The 26,295-nt window shown below is 39.0% G+C and overlaps 2 protein-coding genes across 2 annotated transcripts in view; one reads left to right on the top strand and one right to left on the bottom strand.

Annotated features, from left to right (window-relative positions):
* ARL8A (ADP ribosylation factor like GTPase 8A) overlaps window positions 1-8,435 on the top strand; it is a 49,644-nt gene extending 41,209 nt beyond the window's left edge. The window contains exons 6-7 of the mRNA XM_039329358.1: window positions 3,776-3,846; window positions 4,285-8,435. Coding sequence (XP_039185292.1) covers window positions 3,776-3,846; window positions 4,285-4,334 — 121 coding nt within the window. The 3' untranslated portion in view covers window positions 4,335-8,435. The remainder of the gene's footprint in view (window positions 1-3,775; window positions 3,847-4,284) is intronic.
* A 5,751-nt stretch (window positions 8,436-14,186) lies between these two features.
* GPR37L1 (G protein-coupled receptor 37 like 1) lies at window positions 14,187-26,273 on the bottom strand. The gene is made up of 2 exons (XM_039329394.1): window positions 25,270-26,273; window positions 14,187-15,618 (listed from the first exon to the last, which is right to left on the bottom strand). Exons 1-2 carry the CDS (start codon window positions 26,047-26,049, stop codon window positions 14,809-14,811), a joined length of 1,590 nt encoding a protein of 529 aa, XP_039185328.1. The 5' UTR covers window positions 26,050-26,273; the 3' UTR covers window positions 14,187-14,808.
* Between the last annotated feature and the right edge of the window lie 22 nt (window positions 26,274-26,295).

The raw sequence follows: 26,295 nt of genomic DNA, 5'->3' as shown, positions 1-26,295 counted from the left end.
CAGTATTTCCATTGTGTTAATAACGAACCAGTTGAAAGACTGAGAGTGAGCCATGTCTTCAGTCCAGATTTTAAGTCTGTAGTAGCAGTTTCTTTCCAAGAAAGCAAAATCATGTTCGTGACTCTACTTTAAGCTTGATAAATCCAAAGTTCTTCATAAACTAATAAATTCCAAGTTTTCAGTATATCACAATTTCTTTAATTTTTTTTATCTTCAATCATTTTAACAACGATGAGTATCAGCCTTACAGTAAATCAGGACAATTAAAGTAGGCCACCCAAAGTCACTGTGAGTTGGGTAGACATAAATCTTCTTATTAAAAAAATAAAGCCTCAAATCTCTTTAAGCTTCACTTTTATTGGTGGGATTTTTGAAGAAATGTGGAGCATACCACAAATTGCTTCACTCCTGTATATTTTATTGCTACAGTCCTGTGTATTTCTTCCTTTTCTCATACCAGAACAGTTTATTAAGCAGCATTTGCTTTGAGTTCCAGGTTAATCAGCGCACATACTTCTTTTTCCCCCACTATTGCAGTATCTTCTTTTTTATCCAGTTTGATAGCCCAGTTTTCTCTTCACCAGGGCTTTTTTTGTCATAGAATGCCCAGAACAGAGTTCCGGCACCTTTTTTGGATGGAACCTTGTGGGGTAGGCAAGGCGGGTTGTATGACGTGTGTGAGTTCCAGCACCTTTTCTTTTTACAAAAAAAACACTGCTCTTTACCATCAATGTTCTCCCACCTGGAAAGGAATTATTTTCATTGCCAGAACGTTCCTGGCAATGAAAGAGGGAAATCTGCTTCTAAGGACATTCAGGCCTAATATCCAATGGCAGGCAGTATTTCTAAGACTTCTACCTAGTTGAACATCTGAAGTAGAGTATATGATACTGAAGCTTGCCAAGGCATTCATTCCCGAACTTTTACAAGTCTAACAACTTGATTTATGGACTGTATTTTTTAGGTGTGCATTTGCTATTTAGATTACTTGCTTTTACAGAGATGCTATGAATTAATGCCCTTCATTGTTGAGAATCTTGGTTATAAAAGAAAACTTAATTCATTACATGGTTACATCTCTTAATGGAATTCCAAAGAAGAATCATTTTAGTTTGCTATAGAAAAGGCAGCATAGAATTTAATGGCATTTTAAAGGTTGCCAATTGTATTTGATATAATATTGTCATTTGCATATGGTAGTGGTAATGAATAAATTGTGTAATAATTTTGTTTTGGGACGATATATGAGTTTGCAAATCATCTGAGGCCTTGGAGATTGCTATGTTCAAATATAGTGTAGTTTATTGATAGTACATTGGAATTTTTTTAGCCAGGAAAGCAGGTAACAGTAAATAAGATTGAATTAGTTTCTCTTCTGGGATACTATCCCATGAATCCATATATGATGATGGTGGTGATGAATCTCAGAAAGAGCAAAAGGCTTTGGGGATAAGAGCACAGGAAGCATTGCTGAGTATCAGCTATTTGCTTCAGAACTGAAATAACTGGAAAAGAGCATAGTGACAAAACATGTTGTGCGCCACATGGTTTCAAGCATTGAGAAAGCAAAGAATCATAGGGCTGGAAGGGATTTTGGAGGTCTTCTAGTCCAGCTCCCTGCCCATTGCAGGAGACCTTATTTATTTATTTATTTATTTATGAGACTTATATACCGCTTATACCTTATACCTTATACCATCCTGGACAAATGGATGTCCGGTCTTTTCTTGAAAACCTCCAGCGATGGAACACTCACAACTCTAGGAGGCAAGCTGTTCCATTGACTAATTGTTTTTACTGTTAGAAAATTTCTCCTTAGTCCTTAGTATATTTCAAGACAAATTAGAGAGCTATAGCCATCCACAGATTTTTTTTTTTTTTTCAACAAATGGTTTTGCAACCCCTATGGGATTAAAAGCCATTTTGGAAATCAAAATGCAACTGGATATTGCATTATTTGAACACTGATAATAGGGTTTCTGACCATGAAGCTCCTTCTTTGGATTCTGTGTCCTATTGTTATAGATAGAACAATATAGAAATACTTATTGAGAAAATTACAGTCCACGGATATTCCTGGAAATAAAAGCAATATGAACCTATATTGGATCACAGAAATTCAGTTTGCTGAAAGAAACCAACATACTCTCAGTTTTTCACTGCCTTTACCACATGGTGGCACCATGGCACTATAGGCAGGCAAGTATTTTTCATTTCTCCTTTTCCCCCTGATAGGCTGAACAATATTGTCGGCAGAGTTCACATATTTCAGGAATTGTTTTTATAGTAATATTTTCTGCTAAAATAAGGAGAAGACTCAAGAAAGCAAGGACTCATTCAAAGTAGGCAGCTTTAAAAAAAAAGAAGGGAATTATGAGAGGGGAAGAAATATCCTTGGCCAAGTTCTGTCTGTGAAGGATCCTGTGGGGGCTTCTGCTGTCCTTATCGTGTTCCACTTTCCCTGTAAGATTATGGTTTTGAAACCTGTTCCTTTGCACTTTTCAGCATCCTGCAATAAGAAACTAATACTTTTCTGTAAAGATGGTGTAAGCTAAGATGATTATATCTGAAGGAGCCCATAATCTTATGCAGATCTTCTTAGGCAAGTGAGACGCCAAATCTTCCCTACTTTTTTTTTACCCCTCTCTTGGCAAGTGAGTTTGGGCACACTATTGTGTGCCAGTGCCATTAGTATTTTTGGACTGAGGTGAAAGAGATAACAGGGACTAACACGTACTATTTTATTTTGCTATTTCAGGGTGTTTGGTGTGCTTTCCGTGAATGATGCCCAAGTCTGCTCTTTCAGCAAAGTTACCCATCTGGGCTTGAATGGCCTAGAATTTGGGGACATTTTGATCTCACAGATTCCAATAGAGCCCTGCCTTCCTCAAACTTTGAATATAGGCTACAAATGTTAACTACCAGCTTTCACCCAATTTTGCACCTTCAAAGTTAAGAAAGAGTTGACCATTCACCAGAAGGCAGTGTCATATTTGCTCTGCTGTTCAAAATCTATGCTTCTTTATAAGAAGAAACTGTCATGTTGCTTACACACTCAGGCTCATAGGCTTTTCTGGAATAGCACATAGCAGAGTTCATGTTAGTCCTATCTAATTGCTGGGTGGACCTTTCTACAGCATATTTTAATCAGGTATGGCTGTCAGAGCTAATTTAGGCAGTCTGTTCTATATACATACAGTAATGAGATCATGTTTTTAACCATACCAACAGTGTGCGAATATGAAAACCCTTTCACTTGTCTGCTTCTGGAACACATTGCCAGTTGAAATTTGTCAATCTTCAACGTTTAAGAGCTTTCCTATACTATTGTTATCCATTTGTTGCACTTTAGTAATGGAAACTATTATATTTATTTTTATTATTTATTTTTCCTCATACTTTATCCTGGAAATCAAGTTAAAATGGCTTTTATTTTTAAAGGTGCCGGGATCTTGTAAAAGCTTGCATGAAGCCTATGTGAATAATACCTGACTCTTATATGCCTAAATCAGATTGGCTGTGGGATAACATTCCCGAAATTTTAGGAGACCCAGAGTGGATAGAGATGATAAATGAGGATGGCAGAATCTCATGAGTAGTGAGGTCATCATTCAAAAGGAAAAGTTCTGAACTCATCCTCTTTTCATTATTTTTGAAGCTGCAGGTTGCTGGGACACATTTTATCACTCTTTTTGGTTGGCAATGATTCTTTTGTGTGAGTTGTCTTTTTCTTTTTTAAGACTTCTGATCTTTTGTGCTGTTACTTCTCTTTCAGGAACTTGTCCGCCATCCAGGACCGCGAGATCTGTTGCTATTCAATCTCTTGCAAAGAAAAAGACAACATTGGTAAGCTGGAAAAGAAAAGGCTGGGAAAGATTGAAAGGTCAGGGTATGTAACAACTCAAAAGGTTCTGATGAGGGTTGAATCTGCAGCAAAATCTTAGAGTTTTTTTGAGGAGGCAACCAGTTGCTGGTTTTGTCCATAATGTGGACAGGTTCAGCTAAGTCAGCTGAGTCTATAGTCAGTTTTATTACGAGGGTTCTGTATGCCTTTGGGGTTTCCATTCATTTCATAGATGGAAGTGGGAAGAGTTTGGACACATCACCCTTTGTCCTCTATCAATTCTGTTGGGTTGCAAGATTGAATCAGCCAACATTTGAGAAAAGATCTGACTTTTAGCTGGGCAGACATCTGCACATTTTATTTTACCTCCAGGTAAGGAGACAAAAGCTTAGCATATCTTCCTTCTCAATGATCATAAATTGTTACCTTCTCTTTCACAGATATCACCCTACAGTGGCTTATTCAGCATTCAAAGTCCCGGCGAAGCTGAGAGCTCTTTGTCCAAGTTTTGGATCAGGAAGATGCAATTGTAAAAGCCAGGCGCACCTCCTCTTTTCTCTTTTCCCATCTCCTGCTCTTTCCATCCCTCTTGCCCACTTCTTTTTCCCTAGATGGGTATTTTTAGGGGACACCAGAACCCTCTTCTGCTGAGATTGAACTCCTGTTTTTATTATAAAGAAACTGTCTGCCTCCTCCTCTCTTTTGCTCCTTACTCTGATTTTGGCACTGTTCTGTTGTTGTCAGTGTGTGTACAGTATATATATATATATAAATATATGTATATATATTTTAATTTTTTAATTTAAGCAATTATACTGTTACTAAATGGGGCCTGTCAGCTGTCAAGGGGGCAGCAGCTAATGGATGGGGTGGGAAAGTAACAAATGCAGTATTGGGGATGTCACAAGCAGCCACAGAACAAGTGGGATCTGGCTGGGTACAGAGCATAACTTTGGGTGATACTTTCCCTGCAAGATAACTCTCTCCTTCCATCTTTCGCACTTCTTTTGTCCTTCTGTATATGGCATGATTAATGGGGGGGGGAGGCATCCCCAGGAGAGCCTCCTAGAGCAGTATTCACATTTAATCGTCTGTGCAAGACTTTAGGGAAGAGCCAACGCAAGTTTTTTCCCCCTTTGCCACTAAATCCTTGGAAACAGTGGCCAGTTTGGCTGTTTTCTAGCAGGCAGGAGGCGCAGCTCTTCGATCTGAGCTTTAAATCTCATTCACCTTGCACTTGAAGATACAGAGCACCATCTCTTGCTGCTGCTGTGTACCTGATATATGCTGGATGCATTCCCTCTCTTTGAAAACCTGTAAGGCAGCTTTCTTTGCAAGGATCAGGATATTTCCCTGAATGGAAGTAAGCAGTGAATAGTATGCATCCTGTAACTATGCAGAGGACCTAGAATTCTGGTGCACTGCCAAAATGACTAAGTTTGAATCGCCAGCATTCACTGAGTCCATGTTTTAGACTGTCTCCTCCCTCAGACCTTTGTGGATTCTTGAGGAACAGAATGACTTATGCAAAGGTTCCATTCAAAAGCCTTTTGAGCAAGACAGAGTTCATAGGATGGTTCACTCAAAGCGCAGACCTTAATTGAATTCTAGAGCAGGAAAGGTATGTAGAAAAGGCTATCTTTGCTCAGAGCTCAAGATGAAGCTGTAAGAGCCAGGACTCTTTCTCGATGTCCTTTAAGCTTATATCCCTCCTCCTCCTTCCACCAGTGCACGCAGAGGTATGGAAACTTTGCTTCTCAAACTTAGAGGTGAAGGTTTAGGATAATCGAGTAGAAGAGGGAATTTCATTCTGTGGGTTTTGTGTAAGAAATCCCTTGGATTATAGCGTGCTTGGGTTTCTGGCAAAGGCCATGATATTCCTGGCTAAGGGAGGTCAGACTAAGCTACTGCTCCTATATCTCTTCTCGACTCACTCTAGGACTTAAAAGCAGCTGCAGAAAAGTTCAGGAAGTAAAGCTATGAAAAATATTTCAAGATGCGATAAGCTAATACTGTTCCTTATAAAGATAGTTGATGCTGGTGGGTGGCTATATCTCTTTCTGTCCCATGTAAGCTAAGGACAGGTGTAAAGTCGCAGGGCCCATCCTGCCACGAGCTGCTTCCCTCAAGAGGGGAGGGTGTTTTCTAATTTCATTTTTTCTCTTCTCCTCATTTTCACAGAACTGCACATGAAAGCATTTTACTTTTTTAATTTAATCAATTGTATAGTGTCATTTATTCCTTTTTTAAAATACATTTTTGGCTCACACTTTGACCTCTGGAAAACAAATCTTGTAACAGTACTTTTTTGGCTCAAAATAACAATAAATTAACAATTTTATGTTGGTGGTGGTTGCACTGTTACCTTTTTTCTTCAGGTGGTTTGTCCATACTTCCTTTTCTATGCTGTATCCGAAGACTTTATTCTTCTGAGGGTTTTTTCCTATTGCGGAAGAGCAAAAAACCCTCCATTGTCTTGAAAACAGAGACCACAATAATAAATAAAGGAGTGTGTTACAAATGTTACAAGTGTCATTCTAGAAAGGTTAGGAAGGAACCAAGCTAAGCCTCTTCTGATAAAGATGTGAGGCTCTTCTTTTTGGGATACTTCAGTGAGACTTCTGCAACAGAATATTCTTCAGGTCGATCAGACTATGATTCCCATTATTCTCAGCTAACTTTCTCAATGACCATGGAAATAGTAGGCCAATAAGGGGGATAAATCTGATGTTAAGAAACAGATGTTTAGCAGAGACAGCAAGAGAATATTTGAGCCAATTAATAAATGGCTTCTTACTTGGTGATCAGGCATTGCTGTTATCTTAGATGTTTTTGCCATTTTGCCAGAAATTTGTTTGTGTTCCTTTAGACAACACAATAGTGTAGCTCTATTTCTAGAATATAACATAACTTTTCTCTTATACAAAACTGACTGGAACACTCTAATAAAACTTTATATTTTGACTTTAGTTTAAAGATATTTTATTTTTCAATTTCTGATCCATGATAACTTCAGCATTTTAGAATCTAGTTCAGGATCAATCCAAGAAGCTATATTGTATAACTAATTGGATATCTCTGGAATACAAAGAGGAATGGTCTGAGCAAGTGCTAAAACTATTACCCCAGCTAGTGTTATGGGAGTTTTTATGTAAATAAAAAATATATCCTAGCTCTGTTCTCTCCCCCCCCCCCAACATAATGCTTTCCAGTTGTTTTGGATTTCTGTAGATCCTCTGTCAGCATGATTGGCATGTTTCCTCTTGGGCTGTAAGTAAATTTTGATTTGAATTGAGCATGATTAGCTGCTTTGAATTTGGATTAATCCCCCAGTCTAGTATGCCACTGAATAGCCACTGAAAATCCCAGTGCATTATCTGTTTGCATTTTTAAGTTAAATCTCCAAAGAATCTCCTAATTGGCTTGTGTTGTTGAGGAAACCCCTACAACTTGCCATGGAAACCCTGCTTTCTACGATGGATTATGGGATACATTTGACTATAAATTCTATCTATATAGTAGTCAGAATTAACTGCCTTCTCATATCACCTATGAATATTCTAGTTCATGTCCTCTTGTAGTGATCTATAAATTGAACTGTAGGACTGCCAGTAGAAACAGTTTCCCTTTCAGTGATGACACCTTGATTATGGAACTCTTTTCTACTCTTGGTCTTGTTATAATCTTCACGCAGCAACTGCTCATGTCTTCCATACAGGGCCATAGTTAAAACTGCTGCTGTCTTCTTACCCTTATGCACTGTAGAGATCAGGGCAAAATGACAGTACCTCCCACATCTTGTGAATTACAGGAATATGACTGCTTTTTTAAATCTTATGTCAGCAGCTATGCAAATCATGGAACTGTTTCTGCCATCTCACCCTTGTATACTAGGATCATTCGAGATTCTTTTTATTCCAACAGTAACAAGTCTGAGCGATCATCTTGGAAATAGCTGCCCTGTGTATTTGCATGCTTTTGGGGGGAGGGAGACGGGGAGGTTGAATTGAATGAAGTTTATCCTTCCTGATTTCAACTTCTTTGAAATGCTTGCCCTCCCCCAGTCTGCAGTATTCCAGGAAGGCTTGGTTGGTCTCTTTTTTCTACCCTCCATTCCCCACCCCCAATGTTCTGACCAACCAGGAGCTGTGACAACAAGCCCAGCATTGTTCTTGCTTGGCCCTTGCTCAGAGGAAGCCAGCAGGGAGAGGATAGTATGAATAGGAGCTCCCATCCATTCCCCTGTTAAACTGCTAGATATTCAGGTCACACTAGTGCTTTGGCTGCACACCCTTCAACCATCCTGGTAAGGCTTGGATCAAGAGTCATGAATCAAGACAGCAGCCTCCTCTCACTCTGTATCTGTGTCATAATTGTTCAGTCTGGCTTCAGTCACTTGAAATATTTCCAGCACATGTTGGTAACAATTATACGTTAGCTTTCATATATGTAGCGTCCTGAGTTTTTTTTTTAAACTGGAGGGGCTGTTATTCCCACCGGCCCTAGTAGCTTTGTTGTTGCAGAGATGGGAATTACAGTCCAGCATCATCGCTACCACTGATGCAAATAAAAATGGTTGAGTCAAAAAAAATATTCTGATATACTTTTATGTGAAGGCTACATGGAAATAAGAAAGGATGTGTCTTTGGTTGTATTGGTATTATGGCCAAAATTTGGAGAAGTGCTGATTTATCAAACCATTGCTGTTTTACTGTCTACAGTGATTTATGTACAGCTGCTGGTGCTGCTTCATCAACTCTAGCCACGTAGACTTTGTTGAAGTGGGTGGAGTCTAAGTGATGTACATAAATAAATTAAATAAACAGCACATTTATGTGAACAATTTCTTCCTTTCCTCCTATTCCTTGTATTTTGAGTATAAGCCAAAAAATACTCACGGTCCAGAGCAAAGGGGTTTCCCTGTTTCTTAGGAGAGGGAGAATTGGGAGATGGAAAGGACGAAAAGGCTCAGAAGAAATGATTCTTCAAGAGACAGAAAGCATAGCTGCCCCAGGCATTCTCCTGTTTGCTAATGGGGGCAGCAGTCCAAACATCACTTTCTTTGTACATAGACAGAGGCTTTGTCTCCATGGCAGCAGGCCCATGAAGGGACTGTGGGTGTCATTCCCTACAAAGCCCTTACAGATCTCCCTGTGGCAGTTGCAGCCCATCCCTTAGCAACTGCCTCCCTCTCTCTGGGCGTTTCTCCCTTTTGAGGGTGCAATCCAAAGAAAGCAGAGTACAGGGAGCTTCAACTCTCAGAGAAATTAGGGGAGGAGCACTCCTGAAAGCAAAAAGAGCTGCAACCAAGCAAACACTCCTGAGAAGGTGCTTGTTTTATTCTACAACAATCCCTGAACAGAGAGAAACATCTGGATCAAGCAGAAGTATTGAAGCTTTATGAAAATCTGAGCCTCTCCCTGCTTGTTTGAGAATAGTTCAGTCATTCTGCAAAAGATCAGCACAGGGGACTAGATGGTAACTCCTTTCCTTGGGATGGAATTTGGATAATGATGCCTTTAATGTTGGTCTCATTCACACATCAGACTATACCATACTGTATTGGTGGTGTGGATAGATATTTGGCAGCTTTTTTGCTTGTAAACCCTGGTTTATCGCTTAGTGGTTTTATTAACTATGTTAAGCAAACTCTGACATAATGTAAAGTAAGTACCCTGTTAAAAGATCTGGCTGTTAGACCATGACTAGCTTGAACAGCTTTCTCCACTGAGTCTCTATTAGCACTATGGAAGGAACTGCTAATGGATGTAATTCAGAAATGCACAGTGAATATTAGATTTGTTTTCCCTTCCCACACTTCTTATTTTATTGGCAGAGGTATTTCCCACCACTAAGTAGTTGACATCTATGAGTAAGAACTACAATATATACAAATAAAACTCAAAACATTCTGAACTAAGTCACATCCTAGCTGTGAAACTAATTGCTGTTATTTGTACCCACTGCTTAGGTCTAAAATTGAGGTAAAATTTATCCTTCTAAGGGAGAGATATTCTATTCATGCATAAGCTATAGTTGTGATGCTGTCACATTAATGTTATGGCTTAGATTTATCTGCCTTTATTCGTCTTAAAAACTCATGGTATTCCTATTTATCTATTTTCCCTTTTATCCTCACAACTTGGTGAGCTAGGCTATGTTGAGAGATACTAATGGAGCCCAAATCACCCAATTGGCCACATAGTTGAACTGAAGCTTGAAGACAAGTTTCTTCAATACTAGTCCACTATGTCAGTTTCAACAAGTATAGTTTTTGACTGGATGAAAATACAGTTTGGGAAAAATCATATTGTGATTGGTTTAGATGTTACACAATGCACATGGTGGTAGACAGTGATTCCAATCAACTTTGGAATAATTACAAATCCAGTAATATTGGGCATACACAAACTAGCCAACCATGTTTTATTTTAGTGAGTTGAAGGCAGCCCAAGCAATGTGATTAGTTTATGCTTCAGCATTGTACAGTCACAACCAATGTTGTTGACTGGTTAAGTAACTCTTGAAAAGCTTGTCTTGCAAAGATAGCTGCTGATAGTAAGAACATCACTAAAATGAATCCTGGGGCAGATCAGTTCTTCCTCATCATAGATTTTCAAGCAAAAGCTGGATAATCACTTCTTGGGGATACAGTACTTTCCTGCCTTGAACAGAGCACTGAATGTTATACTGTGCATCCCTGCATAATCCTTCCAATTCATATTTTGTGCAGAATGCTTATTTAAAGGAAAAAAGCTAAAACAACTATCAGGAATTATGATGTGAAAGCTTTGCCTTCAGATACTGGATAGGAAGAAACTGATTGTGTTTCCTCCTTGACATATGACAGTAGTTTTAAGACAAGGTGAAATATATTGGTTTTTCAGATATTCAGACACTTAATTTCTATCAGCCCCATAATAATAATCGGAGTGGTTGGGTATTGTAGTTTAGTACTATCTGAAAAGTTCTCTAAGAGCTGCATAACATTCAAGGACGTTGAGTATTTCCATCTCTTCATCTCTATGGCAAGAATAATTTCACTTACTATTGCTCTAAATGTTAAAGGCACAAGGCAGCCCAGAGCTAAAATTTAGCTTAGATTGAATTGCTCAACTGTATAACCCTATTATTTGATGTATACCTGGAGTTAGACCTCTTTCCTTTTAGACATCAATGTTACCAACCTGAGTTAACAATATTAAATCTCAGAAAATCAATGAAGATAAATTTTGAACAGCACCAAAGATACAGGAAATCTGTGTTCCTAGAAGGAACTGAATTGTACGTATATGGCACATAGATCGATGCACTGCTATTCAGTGGGAGAAGTCACTAATGCAGGGATGACCCATCTTTAAAAATCTTTACTAAAAAAGGTTTCATGGCTATTTGTTCTGTTCTCACAACCTAATGTTAGGGAGAGGGAAGAGAGAGGATCCCCCCCCCAAAAAAAAACAAAAAAAAAATCACCCAAACCCAGAGGATTGATATCTCACACTGCTTCTTTCAGACCTGTTTACAAAGTGATCTGAAAGTGATGACCTCAGGGGAAAGAAAAAATTGCCCTCCCTTGAATCAAATATAATGTCTGTGTTGGGGAAGACAGCCCACTCATTTATTGGATTTAATACGTGGGTTTCTGTATATGGTTGAATTCCAGTGTTCACAGTCCAAAATGGTGCTGACAAGTGCTGAAAGGAAATGGAGCACAAAACTCTGGAAGGCCATATGTTGTCTTCTGCCCCTGTGGTTTAAAACACAGAAATTGATTTTTCCTTTAATATATTAAGTATTGTGTACTCTGCTGTAGAACTGATCAAGAGAAGGGCAAAATAGTAAAAGACTGCACAGCAGCAGATGCTCCTCCATTAAGTGTTCCTTATTTATTTGTGGGGCTGCATTTATTGCATTCTTGCAGGGCAATGATAGTTTAGAACAGCCTTTGCCAACCTATCGGGATGATAGTTTTAGTCCAATATATCTGCAGAGGACCAGATTTGGAAAGGGTAGTTTAATAGAGAAGAAATAGAGAAATCTAGAAAATTGCTTGATGGGCATCTCATGTTGCTTAAATCAAACTTGCTGCTTCTTGCATTACTTACACTTCACCTCTTGTCTGTATTCTGTGACACTTTCTTTCATATAAAATCTGTCAATAGGGCATTGATCTATGAGTTTAATCAACCTTTGCACGATCAAAACTGCTAAGTGTAAACTTCCATGGATGCCAATTTGATAAATAGCATAAACAGTGGCAGCTTTCCATCATGGGTGTTTGAAACATTTAGATTACATACAGATCATATTCCCCAGCTGTTTCCCAAAAAGGCAAAAAACTGCAAAGAGATTCTCAGTGTCTGTACCTTTTTCATGTGGTGCTGGTGCAATGAGGGAAAAAACATAGAGAGATGTCCCTATTGAACTTAACATCTCTGATTATATGCCCACAAAAAGCTGTGCAGTACCATATAGTGACAAAAATTCATCATTCTGGTAAATATTTCACATGCCAAAGAAATACTATGTATCAGACCTGCAAGCGAATGCCAATTAGGCTTCCCAATAGAGTAAATTCTACATTTTTAATGCCACCTGAATATCCCAATGTGCATGAGAACTGGAAACCATATATGCACTACTGTTGATCAATAATCTTTTACTTTGGGTATCAGGGATGTTGATCTGATTTATTCATAAAGTTACTTAATGCTCTAAAAGAAGATAATTAAAATCTGAGAAAAATAAATAAATCCCTGAGAACTACATACAGAGGCTGGGGGCAGGAAGTGTAAGAGCCCTTTATGTACAAACATCATAATTTTGAACATGCATCTTGGGCCTCTTAAGGGCCTCTTGGTCTACTACTGGTTTAATGTGAAACCTTAAACTGGAAAGGGACTTTGCAGTTCTGTTGAAGTTGGCTCAGTATGGACAGGTCTCTTGTAATTGTTGGAATGAAGGTGGAGAGACATAACTGTGCTATATAGCCTAGGAAACAGAAAGGAAGCAGAATGGCTTACAGATAGTCCCTCGTTTAGTGATCATTCCTTCAGCAACTATTTGAACTTAACAATGGCACTGAACAAGCAGTAGTGATGACTGGATCTTGTACTCTTGACCATCCCTGCATGACCTTCCTGTCAGATTCCCAACAGTCAGTGAAAAAGCTGACAGGAAGTTGGAAGTCATGGTGATGTTAGGTCATTGATTAGTGAATCGCACTGTCATCACTTAATGTCACCAACTAACTGCTGTTGCTGAATGGCACAGTCATAGGGTTTTTCAACTTACCTCTGCATTGCTTAATAGAATTTCCAATCCCAATTATCCTGTACCTGTTTCTGCCCATCTAATTATTTATTCACTGCTATTTCTTCACTGCTAACAGTTTTGCAGCAAACAAAAAAACATGCATCTATGTAGACATCGCCCGATAAGAGTTTACAGAAATCAAATTGACTACAGGTAAACGTCGACTTACAACCATTTGTAACAACCATTTGAAGTTACGATAGCATTGAGAAAAGCGACTTACAACTGGTCCTTGCACATACCACCACTGCACCATCTCCATAGTCACATGATTAAATGGCAACCAGCATGTATTTATGACAGTTGCAGCATCCCAGAGTCACATGATCACCATTTACAACCTTCCCAGAGGGCTTCCAAAAAGTAAAGTCAATGAATTTACTTAACAATTGTGTGATTTGTTTAACGGGATGGCAAAAAAAAAAAAAGTCATAAAATTGGGTGCAACTTACTTAACAAAATCACATTGCCTACAGAGGTTCCTGTCTCAATTGTGGTTATAAGTCAGGACTACCTTTATAGCATTGTCACAAGGAGGTGGAAAATCTCAATTATAACAACAAAGAGCCAGGAGATAACTGTAGAACAGATCATGAACCATTCATGTGCAAGTTAAAATGAAAGAACTAAAGCAGAAGAACAAAGCCAAGCAGTTCCTGGTACAATCGTGACCCACCATCGTTTTGAAGGAAAACATTCACTTTGAAATTCTGAGCCTCATTAATAGGAACCAGAGGAATTGTAGAATGAAATAAAGAAGTTGGTAAAAATGAATGTGAAAAGAGACGGTCAAAGATTGAGAAACAGAAGAAAACAGACTGGATGCCAGAACAGACAAAATTGCCAAGAAACTGCCACTGATGCCACAATGAGTTAATTGATCTACACTAAAGTACAGCATGTGATAATAGTCACCTTAAAGCACGGATAGATCAAAATACCCCAATCTGCGGTCTTTTGTGTGAATTTAAAAAAAAACAATCCCCCTCCCCTCCCCCCTTCCCCCCCCCCCACACATAACACAAGATACAATGAAACCTGGAAAATCCTGATTCCTTGGTTGGACAAGAAATCTAGTTCATACAGTGTGGACAGATTCACCTTTTTTTTTTTTTAGATTCTGACAGAATGATTAATTGTCCTATCACATTTTGAATAAAGTGACTGGAACCTTTTTCTACTTAGTCTACAGGTTTATTGAGGCTAGATAGTGCTGACTTTGTATACAAGGCTGTCTCTGGGAAAGAAGTGAAGAAGAGGACAGTAAGTTCCTCTATCAGTGCAGAATAGGTTAGTGTGTACTGTGAACTCTTTTAAAACAGGTGATTTCTCTGTCTTGAAAGGGTTGCAAGTGGGACTTTCCACAGCATCTTTCGCATTCAGGACAGCAGCCTTTCTAGTCATGCTAGATCAGGGGAGTCAAGGGCACCCTTGGTAACTGTTCGGCAGAGAAGAGATAGCTATTGGTGATGCCTTGTTCTTAAGTTGTTCTTATAACACAGTGTTGGAACAAGCAGATGATAGACACCAGCTCCCACTTCCAGTGTCCGGCTATTTCACCAATTAATACTAAAAGGAAACCACAACTTTTGGTCTTGGGAAAAGATAGCGGAAGAACTGCTGTCGGTCTACCACTAGGATGATTGAGCTTAGCATGGAGTACCAATGGCCCCTACAGGGGGAGGTGACTCTCGGGTCTTGTCAAACAAAATATTTGAGGACATCTCGGTTTTTATTTTGCTTTCAGAACCACCATCACTGGAAGAAGTTTCTTGACCACATTCATCACAGCAGCAACAGCAGCAGTCCATGAAGGCCTGCCCCAGGGGTTTGCAAAGGCATAGTAGAAGCACAGGAGTAACTGAAGATTTGAAGAACAGGAAGAACTGGTTGACCAAGCTTAATAGGTCCAGGGTCTGTTTTGTCATGTCAGGAGACAGATAGGCCACAACAATATTACTGACATTCTCAGGAATCGTGCAGAGACCATAGATTACTGTCAGGCCAATCACTGTGCAGTTGAGTTGGCTCTCACACTGTCCATGCTTATTGCCACGGCATTCAGTCTTCTCTGAGCTGCTGATCCTTCTGGTGACCAGCTGGCAGCTGACGGTAAAGAGGATCGGCAGGCAGAAGTAGCATCCAAAGAACCACCACATCCTAGCATTCTGATAAGTGAGAACCAGAGAGTAAATTGACTCAGGCAGCTCCTGAAAAGGTTTCATTGTGCAGTAGTCAGACACTACACCAGAGACTGATGAGGTATCCTGTGCCAGCTGCCAAAGAAGGAGCTCTGGAATTGAAAGGGTCATGGAACCCACCCAAATAACAGCCAGCTTGGCAATGATGGAGTGGCAGTGTTCAATTGGGCGGAGCTTGGCTTGAGGGCTGGTAGCCGCATGGAATCTGTCAATGCCCAAGGCACAGAGGCTGAAGGTGGTGATTCCCAAAGAAGTCACCTAGGAGCATAATAAAGAGAAGTGGTTGAACTGAGATGGCCAAAGAGTGAAATAAAACATTCTCTTTAACTTTTAAATTAATGAGGGAATACAGACATTTTTCAATTTTGTGCAAAAGGATTTCAAAGAAAAAATAAACCCTGTCTCTAGCATAGGAAATTCATTTACCATGCAGACTAATGCAAATCCCAAATTATGCCAAAATAAAATAGGATGTATAAAATAGGGAAAGTCATTGAAGTCCCCAGCACTTTTTAAATGCTCCAAGAACAACTATACAAGTTTGTGCAATAATTCTCCAGAATAGATATAGCAGCATGGGAGATGGCAAATATCCTCATATGAAAAGATGCACACAGTATTTAAATATTAGTGTCTGTTATGAGAATAATAATCCCATTTAATTCTATAACCTGAATAGAATAAGTCACATTTGAGGGATCAACTCTACCAAGGAATGTGTGTGACTTTCTAATATATCAGCTTTTATTCTGGAGCATTTCATGTAGAGTTGATGTTGAAGTTGTGTAATACACCATGTTTCCCAAAATGTTTCCCTACATTTGTTTAGTAACTACAAACATCAGCATGGGAGTTGCAGCTTAATAAAGATTGTTTTGTACAATATTTAAAGAAGCATATTTGCTTTCTTAACCATGAGGATATGAAAAAAAAAAATGCTTCTAACTCTCTGTTTACTATCTTTCCCAATTAATTGCAATGTATGAGGACACTTTGGATCCAATATTGTTTAACAAATCCAAATATATGGACACTGATATGTGGTTGATTTTCTAATTCTCTATTTGATTTTAAATTATTAAAATATCCATCTAAGTAACAATCTTACTTTCCTGCTCCATTTTTCCAGTTGGTTTCCCCTCTTTTATATTTTCATCTTTTTTCGATTCCTTATATTCAAAGTGAGCAGAAGGACACTTAGATCCTTGGTGGACTTTTGAATAATTGGCAATAGATCAACAAAGTTACTAATTCCTAACAATAAAGCAATGTTAATAGCAAAAAGCCCATTCTCCTCCTAAAATCAAAGATGGACTTGCTAGGATACAGAAGCATGTGATAGTTTTACTCTGATATCAGGAATCATTTTGGAAGCTGGTACATTTTCAGATTGCTTTATACTCATTTCAGTTTCACATCCCATAACTTCTGTTTTGCAGCTGCCTTCATTTGGTTCACATGAAAATAGATCTTGTAGACTTAAAAACAGTTTTGGCACTGTCAGCACTGTTTGCACTTTATTTTAATTTTAATCAACAAATGCAGAAGAGATTCACCTCTTATTTCTTTGCAAACATTCAGTTTTAAAAACTATAATATGAATATGGAATGAATTTCTGCTGACTATGACATCACATATCTCTGTCTCAGCAGCTGCCAGCACATGGCTCAGAAGCTAAATAGTCTCCAGCCTGGTTTGTTCTTGGATGGGAAACCACTAGAGAATTCTTAGTCAATAGAAAGCTTTAAAAAATTCCAGGAGAAAGCAATGGCAAACCATTCCATATTTATATCAAGAAAACTGCATAGATATATCCATGTGGTTGTTGGAGTTGAACTGACTCAAAGACACTGACCCTAAATAATTACAGGAGAAATACTAAGTTACTGTAGAGTGACATAAAAATCAAGAAAATTGCAACAACTTTAGTAACAAATGTAATTAAAAAGGAATAATATATACCATATCAACCTCCCCCCTAAACTTTTTGTCTCCCATCCCTTTATTCTGTTCCTTGTATATCATGCTTCTTATTTACATGGTTCTTTTTACAGAGGGCAATTAATAAGGAAAAACCAATGGAAGAAACACCTTAAAACAGTGGTTCTCAACTTGTGGGTCGGGACCCCATTTGGGGTCGAATGACCATTTCACGGGGGTCGCCAAACAATGCAGTCCGCCATTTTTTCCCCTTTTCCTTAGCTGTGCTACTCCCTTTTATTCTATTGGCTTTTGAAAGCCAATAGAATAGACTCTCTTGAATAGAGTCTAATTCTATTGGCTTTCAAAAGCCAATAGGAATTGTCCAGGCTGTCTCTGCCCTGTTGAGCCCGCCAAAAGTCCCATTCTGCAAACGGTGCTGCACCAGTTGAGTAGTCCTCGACTTACAACTGGTTGAGTAGTCCTCGACTTACGACCAGTTGGGGGGTCACGACATTAAAAATGTTGAGAACCACTGCCTTAAAAGATCAGGAGAGATTCTTAGGTCATTAGCTAGTAGTCCTTAAACAATCTTTGGTCCTTTCCAAAAAATCACTGAGTCAAAATGCATCTACTTTCTGAGCATCAAATGAGTTAAGTAAGTTTGTTGATGTCCCAAACCAGCTTTTGTTAATTTCTGCTGCATTCAGAATCACAGGAAAACATCCTTGTCTGCCAAAAGGGAAGATGGCAAAGCGTGGAGGAGAAAATGCCAAACACTGGGTGGGTTGGACAGACAATGTAGAACATGAATAAATATCAGCAAGGGAGGCGGAGGGAGGGATCGCCTCCTTGCACAACACTCTCCATTACAAATGCTGTGCTTTCCTTTGCTTCAGGAAATACTACGCCTCATTTGGACAGCTGTTTATAGACTGCTGAAGAGCTCTGGGCCCTAATTGCAGGCACCCGCTCACTTCTCAGAGGAAAAAAGGGCATTCATTTAACACCGGAAGCTTTGGAAATGAAGCAAAGAGACTTACTTTCTTTATTCTTCCTTTTCTCCCTTCCCTGTTTTGTGTCTTTTGAACTGCAGCCAAACCAGCACAAAACAGAGCAATTCCAGGGTACAATCTCTCATGGTGTTTATTAAACTATGAGCTTTCAATGGATGCTTAAAAAACTTGATGCAAGGCCATATTTGTATTTGTGGCCATCATACTGATGAATGCTAAAGAAAGATGGGGTTTATGGAGAGCTTGTTTGAAAAGCCAACCCAAATAAAGAATTCGATGTTCCAAGCAGTTACACTATATGATTAGAGGACTTCGTAGATTAAGGCTGCTTGGCTGCTTCTGCTGGCTTGTACAACAATGTCTCACTGAATATCCAGTTAGGTTGTACCATCAAGTGTTTCTAAAATATAAGTTAAGAGATTTCAAGATGGATACCCATGTTACCATGATGCAGCAAACAGGAGGATGTCTTCAAAATGAATTTGAAACTTGAGTTCTGCTGTTTTATTATAATACTATGATGTACTACAATACTTTTTTTTTTGTATATATCTGCCTTTGAGGAAAGGTTGACTTCTGGCAAATGCCTGGACTAGTCCCTACAGTTTTCTTGGCAAGGTTTTCCAGAAGTGGTTTGCCATTGCCTTCTTAAGCGCACGCACGCACGCACGCACGCACGCGCATGCACACACACATACACACACAACATACGCACACAAGCAGAACAAGTTCATGTTTGGTTGAAATTAATAGGCATCTGGAGTAAAATTCTGGTATGAAAACCTTTGTGGAGAAAATACAAAGCTGTATAAGATTCAGAGAATCGGTCTATAATGGAATTGCAAATTTGCAGCAGGGTTCCTGATGTGACAGACAGCAAAGAGTACTGATATTAGCAAAGCAGCTGTAACAAAATCCATTTAAAATAATTGTCCTTAAATAGATGCTATCCAGATCTCTTAAAATAGATCTCTACATTTTATCTCATTTTGCAGAATATTCCGGTGAGGTTTCTTTTATGAAGAATAATCCAAACCTACAATCTTTCATCTACAACCTGAACAAGTCCCTGAGGAAAAAAGAAATGCAGCAGGTGATAATTGCTGCTTTGGTAGGAAGCTTTTATGTAACAGTGCTTAGAATCACAGGCATAAAGTTATTTGCACAACAGAAAAATATTAGAGACTATATTACAGTTATTGAATTAACAATTCAGCTATCGATATTGTAGGAGCAGTAGTGCAAATATAGACAGCTGGGTTGATGACATCAGGAGAATTTGGTTGATATTTCTATGCAGATCTGAAGATTTGTATATCTAATTGACCGAGGACAAAAGTCAGTGAACAGTTGTTCCTAAATAACCTAAATGTTTACTGTGACTTCACTGATATGGATAGAATTGTCTAGTGTTAATTTTAGACAATATTTTGTTATGAAGCTATGAACTTTTACCATATAATCTATTAGTTATTCTGAGATAAATAAAACAGGTGCAAGAATAAAGACAAATATTCAATGAGATGAGGGGAAGTCAATAGTTTCTATTTAAGGCAACTTTCTATGAATTCTATGAAATATGAATCCTAAGGCAGCTCATAGTTTGAAGGGAGTACAGTATGGCAAAATGCAATTCTGCTTTTGCCATTTTTCCACTGCAAATTATCCCTTTCAAGGCACCTTTGCTGTTTTCCCATATGGATAGCTGTAGTCTCTTAGATCAGGGGTCCCCAACCTCCAGGTTGTGGCCACTACTGGGGCGTGGCCTATTTGAAATTGGGCTGCACGAGTGGCTGGCTGGAGAGTATGTGGGCACAGGTGCACGCAGCTCAACTTGCATGAGTGGCAGGCCAGAGGGCACTTGCGTGTGTGCGTATGTGTCAGCCTGCTGCTTGCCCAAGTTGAGATGCGCAAGTGCATGCTGGCCTACCTCTCATGCTGGCTCACCACTTGAGCAAGAGATGTGTGTGTGGTGTGTGTGTGTGTGTGTGTGTACGCGCGCTGGCCCATTGCTCACAAGATTCAGTTCCTCTCTCTTCCCCCAGCTGGGCTGCCAAGCTGCTGTCTTAGATGCAAAAACAAACTCAATGATACAGAACAGTTTTTGCAAAAGAGAAACTATTGGTTCATATGTAGAATTCCATGCAGATGGTCTTTTTTCCTGGAAGATAAAAACTTGGCAAAAATAAACAAATAATCAGTGCATCAGTGAATATCAGAATATAGTACGGTAGTTTAAAGAAAATAATACTCTTCAACCTTTCATAGAAACAAGATCAAATATCCTAATGACCTATCTAACAGGAAAATAAACTGAATGAATAAATATGAAGATGGCCAATGCTTAATTTTAGCAGGTCTATTACATCTGGACTGCAAAAACCCTTAACATCACTAGATGGCAGCAAAGCATTAGATTTTTTACATCTCTTTGCCACCATCTCGTGTCATCTGTTTTTTTTTGCAATCCAGATCTTGTAGCTCCAATTTTAAGTGTACTTTCAACATGATAGAATGACAGAAAACTGCATAGTAACCTAAGTCTGCCTAGATTTTTCACAGTTAGCATGGTTTCTGGCAGTGAAAGGATATGCAAGAATAAGTACTTGACCTATGATTGCATTTTCCTATTTTGCAACGGGCCTTTGATGTATCCAACTGTTAGTGCCCTTGTCATATTACATCAAGGACCCATTGTCTTCTCTGCCTCCTTCATGTACTCTGCTGTCCCCTTAGTCAAGCTCTGAATCATGCACAGATGTCCATCGCCTGCTTTGCTCTCATATTCTCCTTCACTGAGCAGGAAAGTTATAGCAATTACATTGGAACATTGAAGTTTCTAAGAAAGGACAATCTATTCATTATGTTTGATGGAAAATAATTTGTGTGCACAACTGTTCACATCAGATATGTACCATTACTGTCCATTTTCAGTCTAAGCAAACCTTGTTTTCAGTATGTCTAATCTCACCTCATTTCAGCTGCTTTCTTCCAACTGCTTTCTTGCAAACAGAGGAACCTGTCTTAGATATTATAAAAACTGAGATGCACACCCCCATTGTTCCTTGCTTTGTAAATGCTCCAGTTTTGCGCATTAATAGCATGGCACTATCTTATAAATTTTTTTAAAGAACTCACAGTTCCAAATTCATTAAAGATTCAACAGAATAGTAGTGTACGGAATCAAAGATATAAATAATGATGAAAGGAGTAAATAATTGTTTCAATTATTTTATTTTATTAAATTTGCATGCTGCTGTTTGGTTAAGCAACGGATGGAAACTAATCAAGGAGAGAAGCAACCTAGATCTAAGGAGAAACTTCCTGACAGTTAGAACAATTAACCAATGGAACAACCTGCCTCCAGAAGCGGTGAATACTCCAACACTGGAAGTTTTTAAGAAGAGACTGGACAGCCATTTGTCCAAAATGGTATAGGGTTTCCTGCCTGAGCAGGGGATTGGACTGGATGACCTCTAAGGTCTCTTCCAACTTTATTATTATTATTATATTGAATAATTAAAAAGCCTTTTAAAATAGTCATTAAAAATCAACAGTATCTGTTTTCATATAGTACACTTAGCCAGATTAGTTGTTATTTTTATTTCTTTTATATTGTGTTTTATTTCCTGTAAGCCACCTTGAGTCGCCATGAGCAAGTAGGCAGCAATATAAATTTTCCAAGCAAATAAACAAATAAATAAAGGCTTAGCATAAAAATGTTCTAAACTTGGTTTGGGTTAGTTAACCTTGGTTTATGTTTTTTTGGTTTAGCTTAATATGCAAATCTAAACTATTGGCTAGCTGATAATTCAATGTATATTGTAAAGTCAGAAATGTATTAAATCAATAATTGGTTAAAGACACTGTATGAATTCAATGCATGTCCTTAAACTCAATTGTGCTCTAAATACAGTATGGCATAAGAGCTAGTGGTAATTCTGAAAAGTGTTGCTGTCTTTACAGAAAATGTCAATCTATGATTAACTTTATTGAGTAAACCATGATGGATAGATTTTTCTCTATGACAATCTGTTATATGGAATGGTTAGATACTACTAAGCAAGCAGCCCAACTCTATCTTCAGTTATCTCACATCCAACACACAATATTTTCCTTTCTGTTTAATAGAATATAAAATTTTGGACCTATTCTCTATTTCTTAGAGGACAGGACCAGAATCAGTTAATTAAAGCTATACGGATGTAGATTTAAGCCAGGTATAAGGAAGAACTTTCTGACTCTCTACCCCAGAGGTCTTCAAACTTGGCCCTTTTATGACTTATGGACTTCAACTCCCAGAATTCCTCAGCCAGGTTACAAGGGCCAGGTTTGAAGATCTCTGCACCCTATACAGTAAACTACTGGAACAAACTTTCTCTAATGTATTCTCCTTTATTTGAGGTCCAGACAGAGCATGGATAGTCATCTCTCATTGATGCTCTAATGCAGACATGTCAAACACAAGGCCCGGGGGCCGGAGGCAGCCTGCGAAGTGGTTTCATGTGGCCCGCAAAGCCATCCTGGAAACAGTGAGGGAACGGCCTCCTCTGCCTTGGCCCTGGCCCAGGCCAGCCAGGAGCCAATGTACAATTTTGTGGTGGCCATCTATGCTGAAACGTATTCAGTCTTAGCTCCATAAGGCCCCCCCCCCCCGCATGGCCTGAGAGGAACAGTGAGGCTTCTCCAGTGGATCATGCCTTGGCACTTGCCCTGGTCCCACCCCCTTCTGCCAGAGACCCTCAGATCTATCCCACTCCTGCCCAGGCCTCCACAGGCACCCTTGACGCGAATGATGTAGAGCTGGCCACATCCACCCAGTAGGCCACACCCACTCCATCCATACCCACCCAGTAGGCTGCACCAACCCTGGCCACATCCACCCAGCCCCCTGGGGGCAACCGCAATGCTGATGCGGCCCTCAGTGAAATTGAGTTTGACACCCCTGCTCTAATGGATTTATGACACTGAGCTAGGTGATTTCTAAAATCCTTTCCAGTTCTTTTATTGTTTATGCCAGGCCCAAGAGATTATTCCGTATAACCTAAACTAAATAGATATTTCCAAGTAAAGGTCACAACCTGATCAAAGGCTTGAGGATAAGTGTGATGGTAGCACAGACCCTGTAAATTTGTTGCAGGCCCAACCAGTTGAGCAGGTTTCTATTGGTGTTGATCTCTGCCTAGGTTTTATTTCAGTTATGCTCCCATGGCTAATGAATTTAAATAAATAAATAAAATACCATCTAATGACAAGATTGTGGAAGGCTGAATTCAATGTCCCCATCCTTGCAAGTCTTTTTAAGTGAAATTTGGATTTATGGAAGTAAGGCTGTTGCAGTCATATCTAGTTAATTGTGTTTTTGTAAATCCCTAGTGCACTGTTGAAAGAAAATTAAAATGGCCTTTCCCTGCCGTTATTAACAAAGACTCCATGGTAATGCATTTCAGCCAAATAGATTTTCCATGGAAACTTCACATTGCTCAAAACACAGCTTCTCTTTTTCATCTTAGGAGAAGCCCAACTCTTAGGGAAGACATACAACCTTTATGAGTAGCAAAGCTAAAGTTTTATGCCATAGCAGGCTTTGTACAGATTTATGATCTGTTGAAAAGGCACTTCATTCAATATCTCCTTCTCTCACCCTATCTTATGAGAGTAAGTTGATGACTATGATATATACCCCAAACTCTCTCTCACTGGGTATTGCTGGATATGACCAGGGATGCTGACAACTGTAGTTCAGCAATATTCAGAGATCCATAAATTCTTCACCCTGGTTATATGGCTTCCAAATATTTGTCATTTATAATTACCTTGATCAACTCTTTTTTAATTTAACAGCCCCTGAGATTTAAAGAATTAGAATAGTAACAATTGTTGTGTCCTCAGAAGAAATTCAGCATTTTCAGCCAATGATTCAACGATAGCTAAACTTTTACTTGCTATCATTTTATCCTATTAAAAGTAAAATTCTCTGGTTTAGGGAGAATAATTTAAGGAAGACCATCCTTTCACAATTAAATGGTCTTCAACCAATTACAAGTGATAATCTTCTAGACTTGTTTCCTTCTTCATCCTGTGTTCCTGTCCACCTCCTATGCCTATGGTCAGCAGGTATAATCTGAAATGCATTATATCCATTGGGCAAATTTTTTTCTTAGACTGGCAATTTCCTTTCAGAATTCTCAGTCTTGAATTATAGAAGAATCTTTACTCAGTGTAATTAAATGTGCATGATCTCTAAAGAATGATGGCTTGAGTCTAGATCTTGAACTGTCAAACTAGAGAAGGCCTACACCTGCTAATTATAGATTCAGCACAAGCATTAGATGCACATACTTTTTTTTAATTAAGATCTTATTTCTTTAGGTGACTTTAAAGCTCCACTTTTATAATCTTAATGTGAGAAGTACCTAGTTTTCATCTATTAATGCAGCATCCTTTAACCTGTTGTTCTCCATATGTTAGCCCTATCTACATGGAAGGTACCAAGCTGCTGGACAGTCTATTAATGATTAGAATATATTAATGGTTGAATTATTAATATTTATTAATCATTAATATTTATTAATGATTGCATAAAAATTGCACATTATTATCTCCTAGAAATATAAGGCACAACTTCAACTTTGTATCTCTGGGGTCAACACAGAAACATTCTTCAAATAATTGGCATTGAAAAAAGCATAACTGTGCTTGTTTCCATTTTCCCAAAAGCATTATTGTTATCATTTTTGGAATAGAAATGGTGTTTTCTATAGCTCTTCAATCAATCAATCAATCACTCCTCAAACTTGATGTTAGGAAAGCTCAGCTTATTGGGTATTAGTAAGGCCAAATGTCATTGGATTAAATCAAATTCAAAACATCAAGCTGGCCAAGTACAAATAACATTATCCCTCTATTCTCCAAATGGAGACACAAAGTTGCTGAAGATATATGCTAGAGCTTAGCAGAGGAAACTCTTACCTCCATGAAGGGCACAAGGCGACAGGAGAAGTTTCCCAGCAGTCTCTTCTTGGTAATTTCATTGAAGATGACCACAGGTAAGCAGAAGAAGAGGATAAGAAAATCCCAGAAAGCAAGACTGGCCAAAATGGAATTCCAGGCACTTTTCATGTAGTAGTTATGCCAGACAATGCACATGACTGAGAGGTTCCCAACAATGCCCACAGCAAAGACAATGAGCGACAGGAACATGACAGCATAAGCACTATAAGAGCTTTCTGTCACTGGATAGAGAGGGTTCTGTATCTGAAGACGCTTTCCTAATGCCACAGTTCTATTAACCTGGGCCTCTCTATCACCATAGACCGCCGGGCTCTGTTGGTGGGGTTCAAAAGGATCTGTGCTGGATGGTGCTAGAGGGTTCGTTGGCTGTAAAGTGGCTGGGTTTGCAGGCTGAGGAAACTCTACTTTGACGCCTGGAACATACTGCTGAACTGACTTGGCATCATCATCTTTCGTTCCCCTACGTGTTCTTCTCCACCTCAGCTGTTCTTCTGAGAACTGTTGCTCTTCATGGTTGCAAGTTGGTTCTGAGTCTCTCATCCTGCCTAGTTCTCCAAGTAACTCCATCAGGATGCCTTTGGAATTCACGTGTCTTTTAAAATGACCTTCTCCAGCCTTTGCATCCATTCTGGAGGGTGCATAGTTTTCTTCAATAAATGGGACAGCTCCTTCTTTCATCAAGGTTTCCAGTGGCTGCAGAAAACTAAGCAAAAGCATACCTGTCCAAGGCAAAGACATCCTTCTTTCTGCAAAACAGAGGTAAAGAGAAGAGATGCGGAGAAAGGAATTCACCCAGTAAACAGAGATGTCACTGCCCTCAGTGAGAAAAGGAAAAAGTTTCTTCACTTTGACTTGTGGTCTTAAAAGAGGGTCAGGGACAGGGAATAGAATAAGCGAGGAGATTGAAGTCTCAGTCCTGCTTGAGCGACGACAGAGAGACACTTTGGTCTGCCTTGCCAGCTCACTGCTGCTGTTTATTCCCTC

The sequence above is a fragment of the Crotalus tigris genome, unplaced genomic scaffold (assembly GCF_016545835.1).
Source record: "Crotalus tigris isolate CLP2741 ecotype Arizona unplaced genomic scaffold, ASM1654583v1 scf7180000024396.1518868, whole genome shotgun sequence".
Lineage (NCBI taxonomy): Eukaryota > Metazoa > Chordata > Lepidosauria > Squamata > Viperidae > Crotalus > Crotalus tigris.
This window is presented reverse-complemented; position numbering and strand designations above follow the sequence as displayed.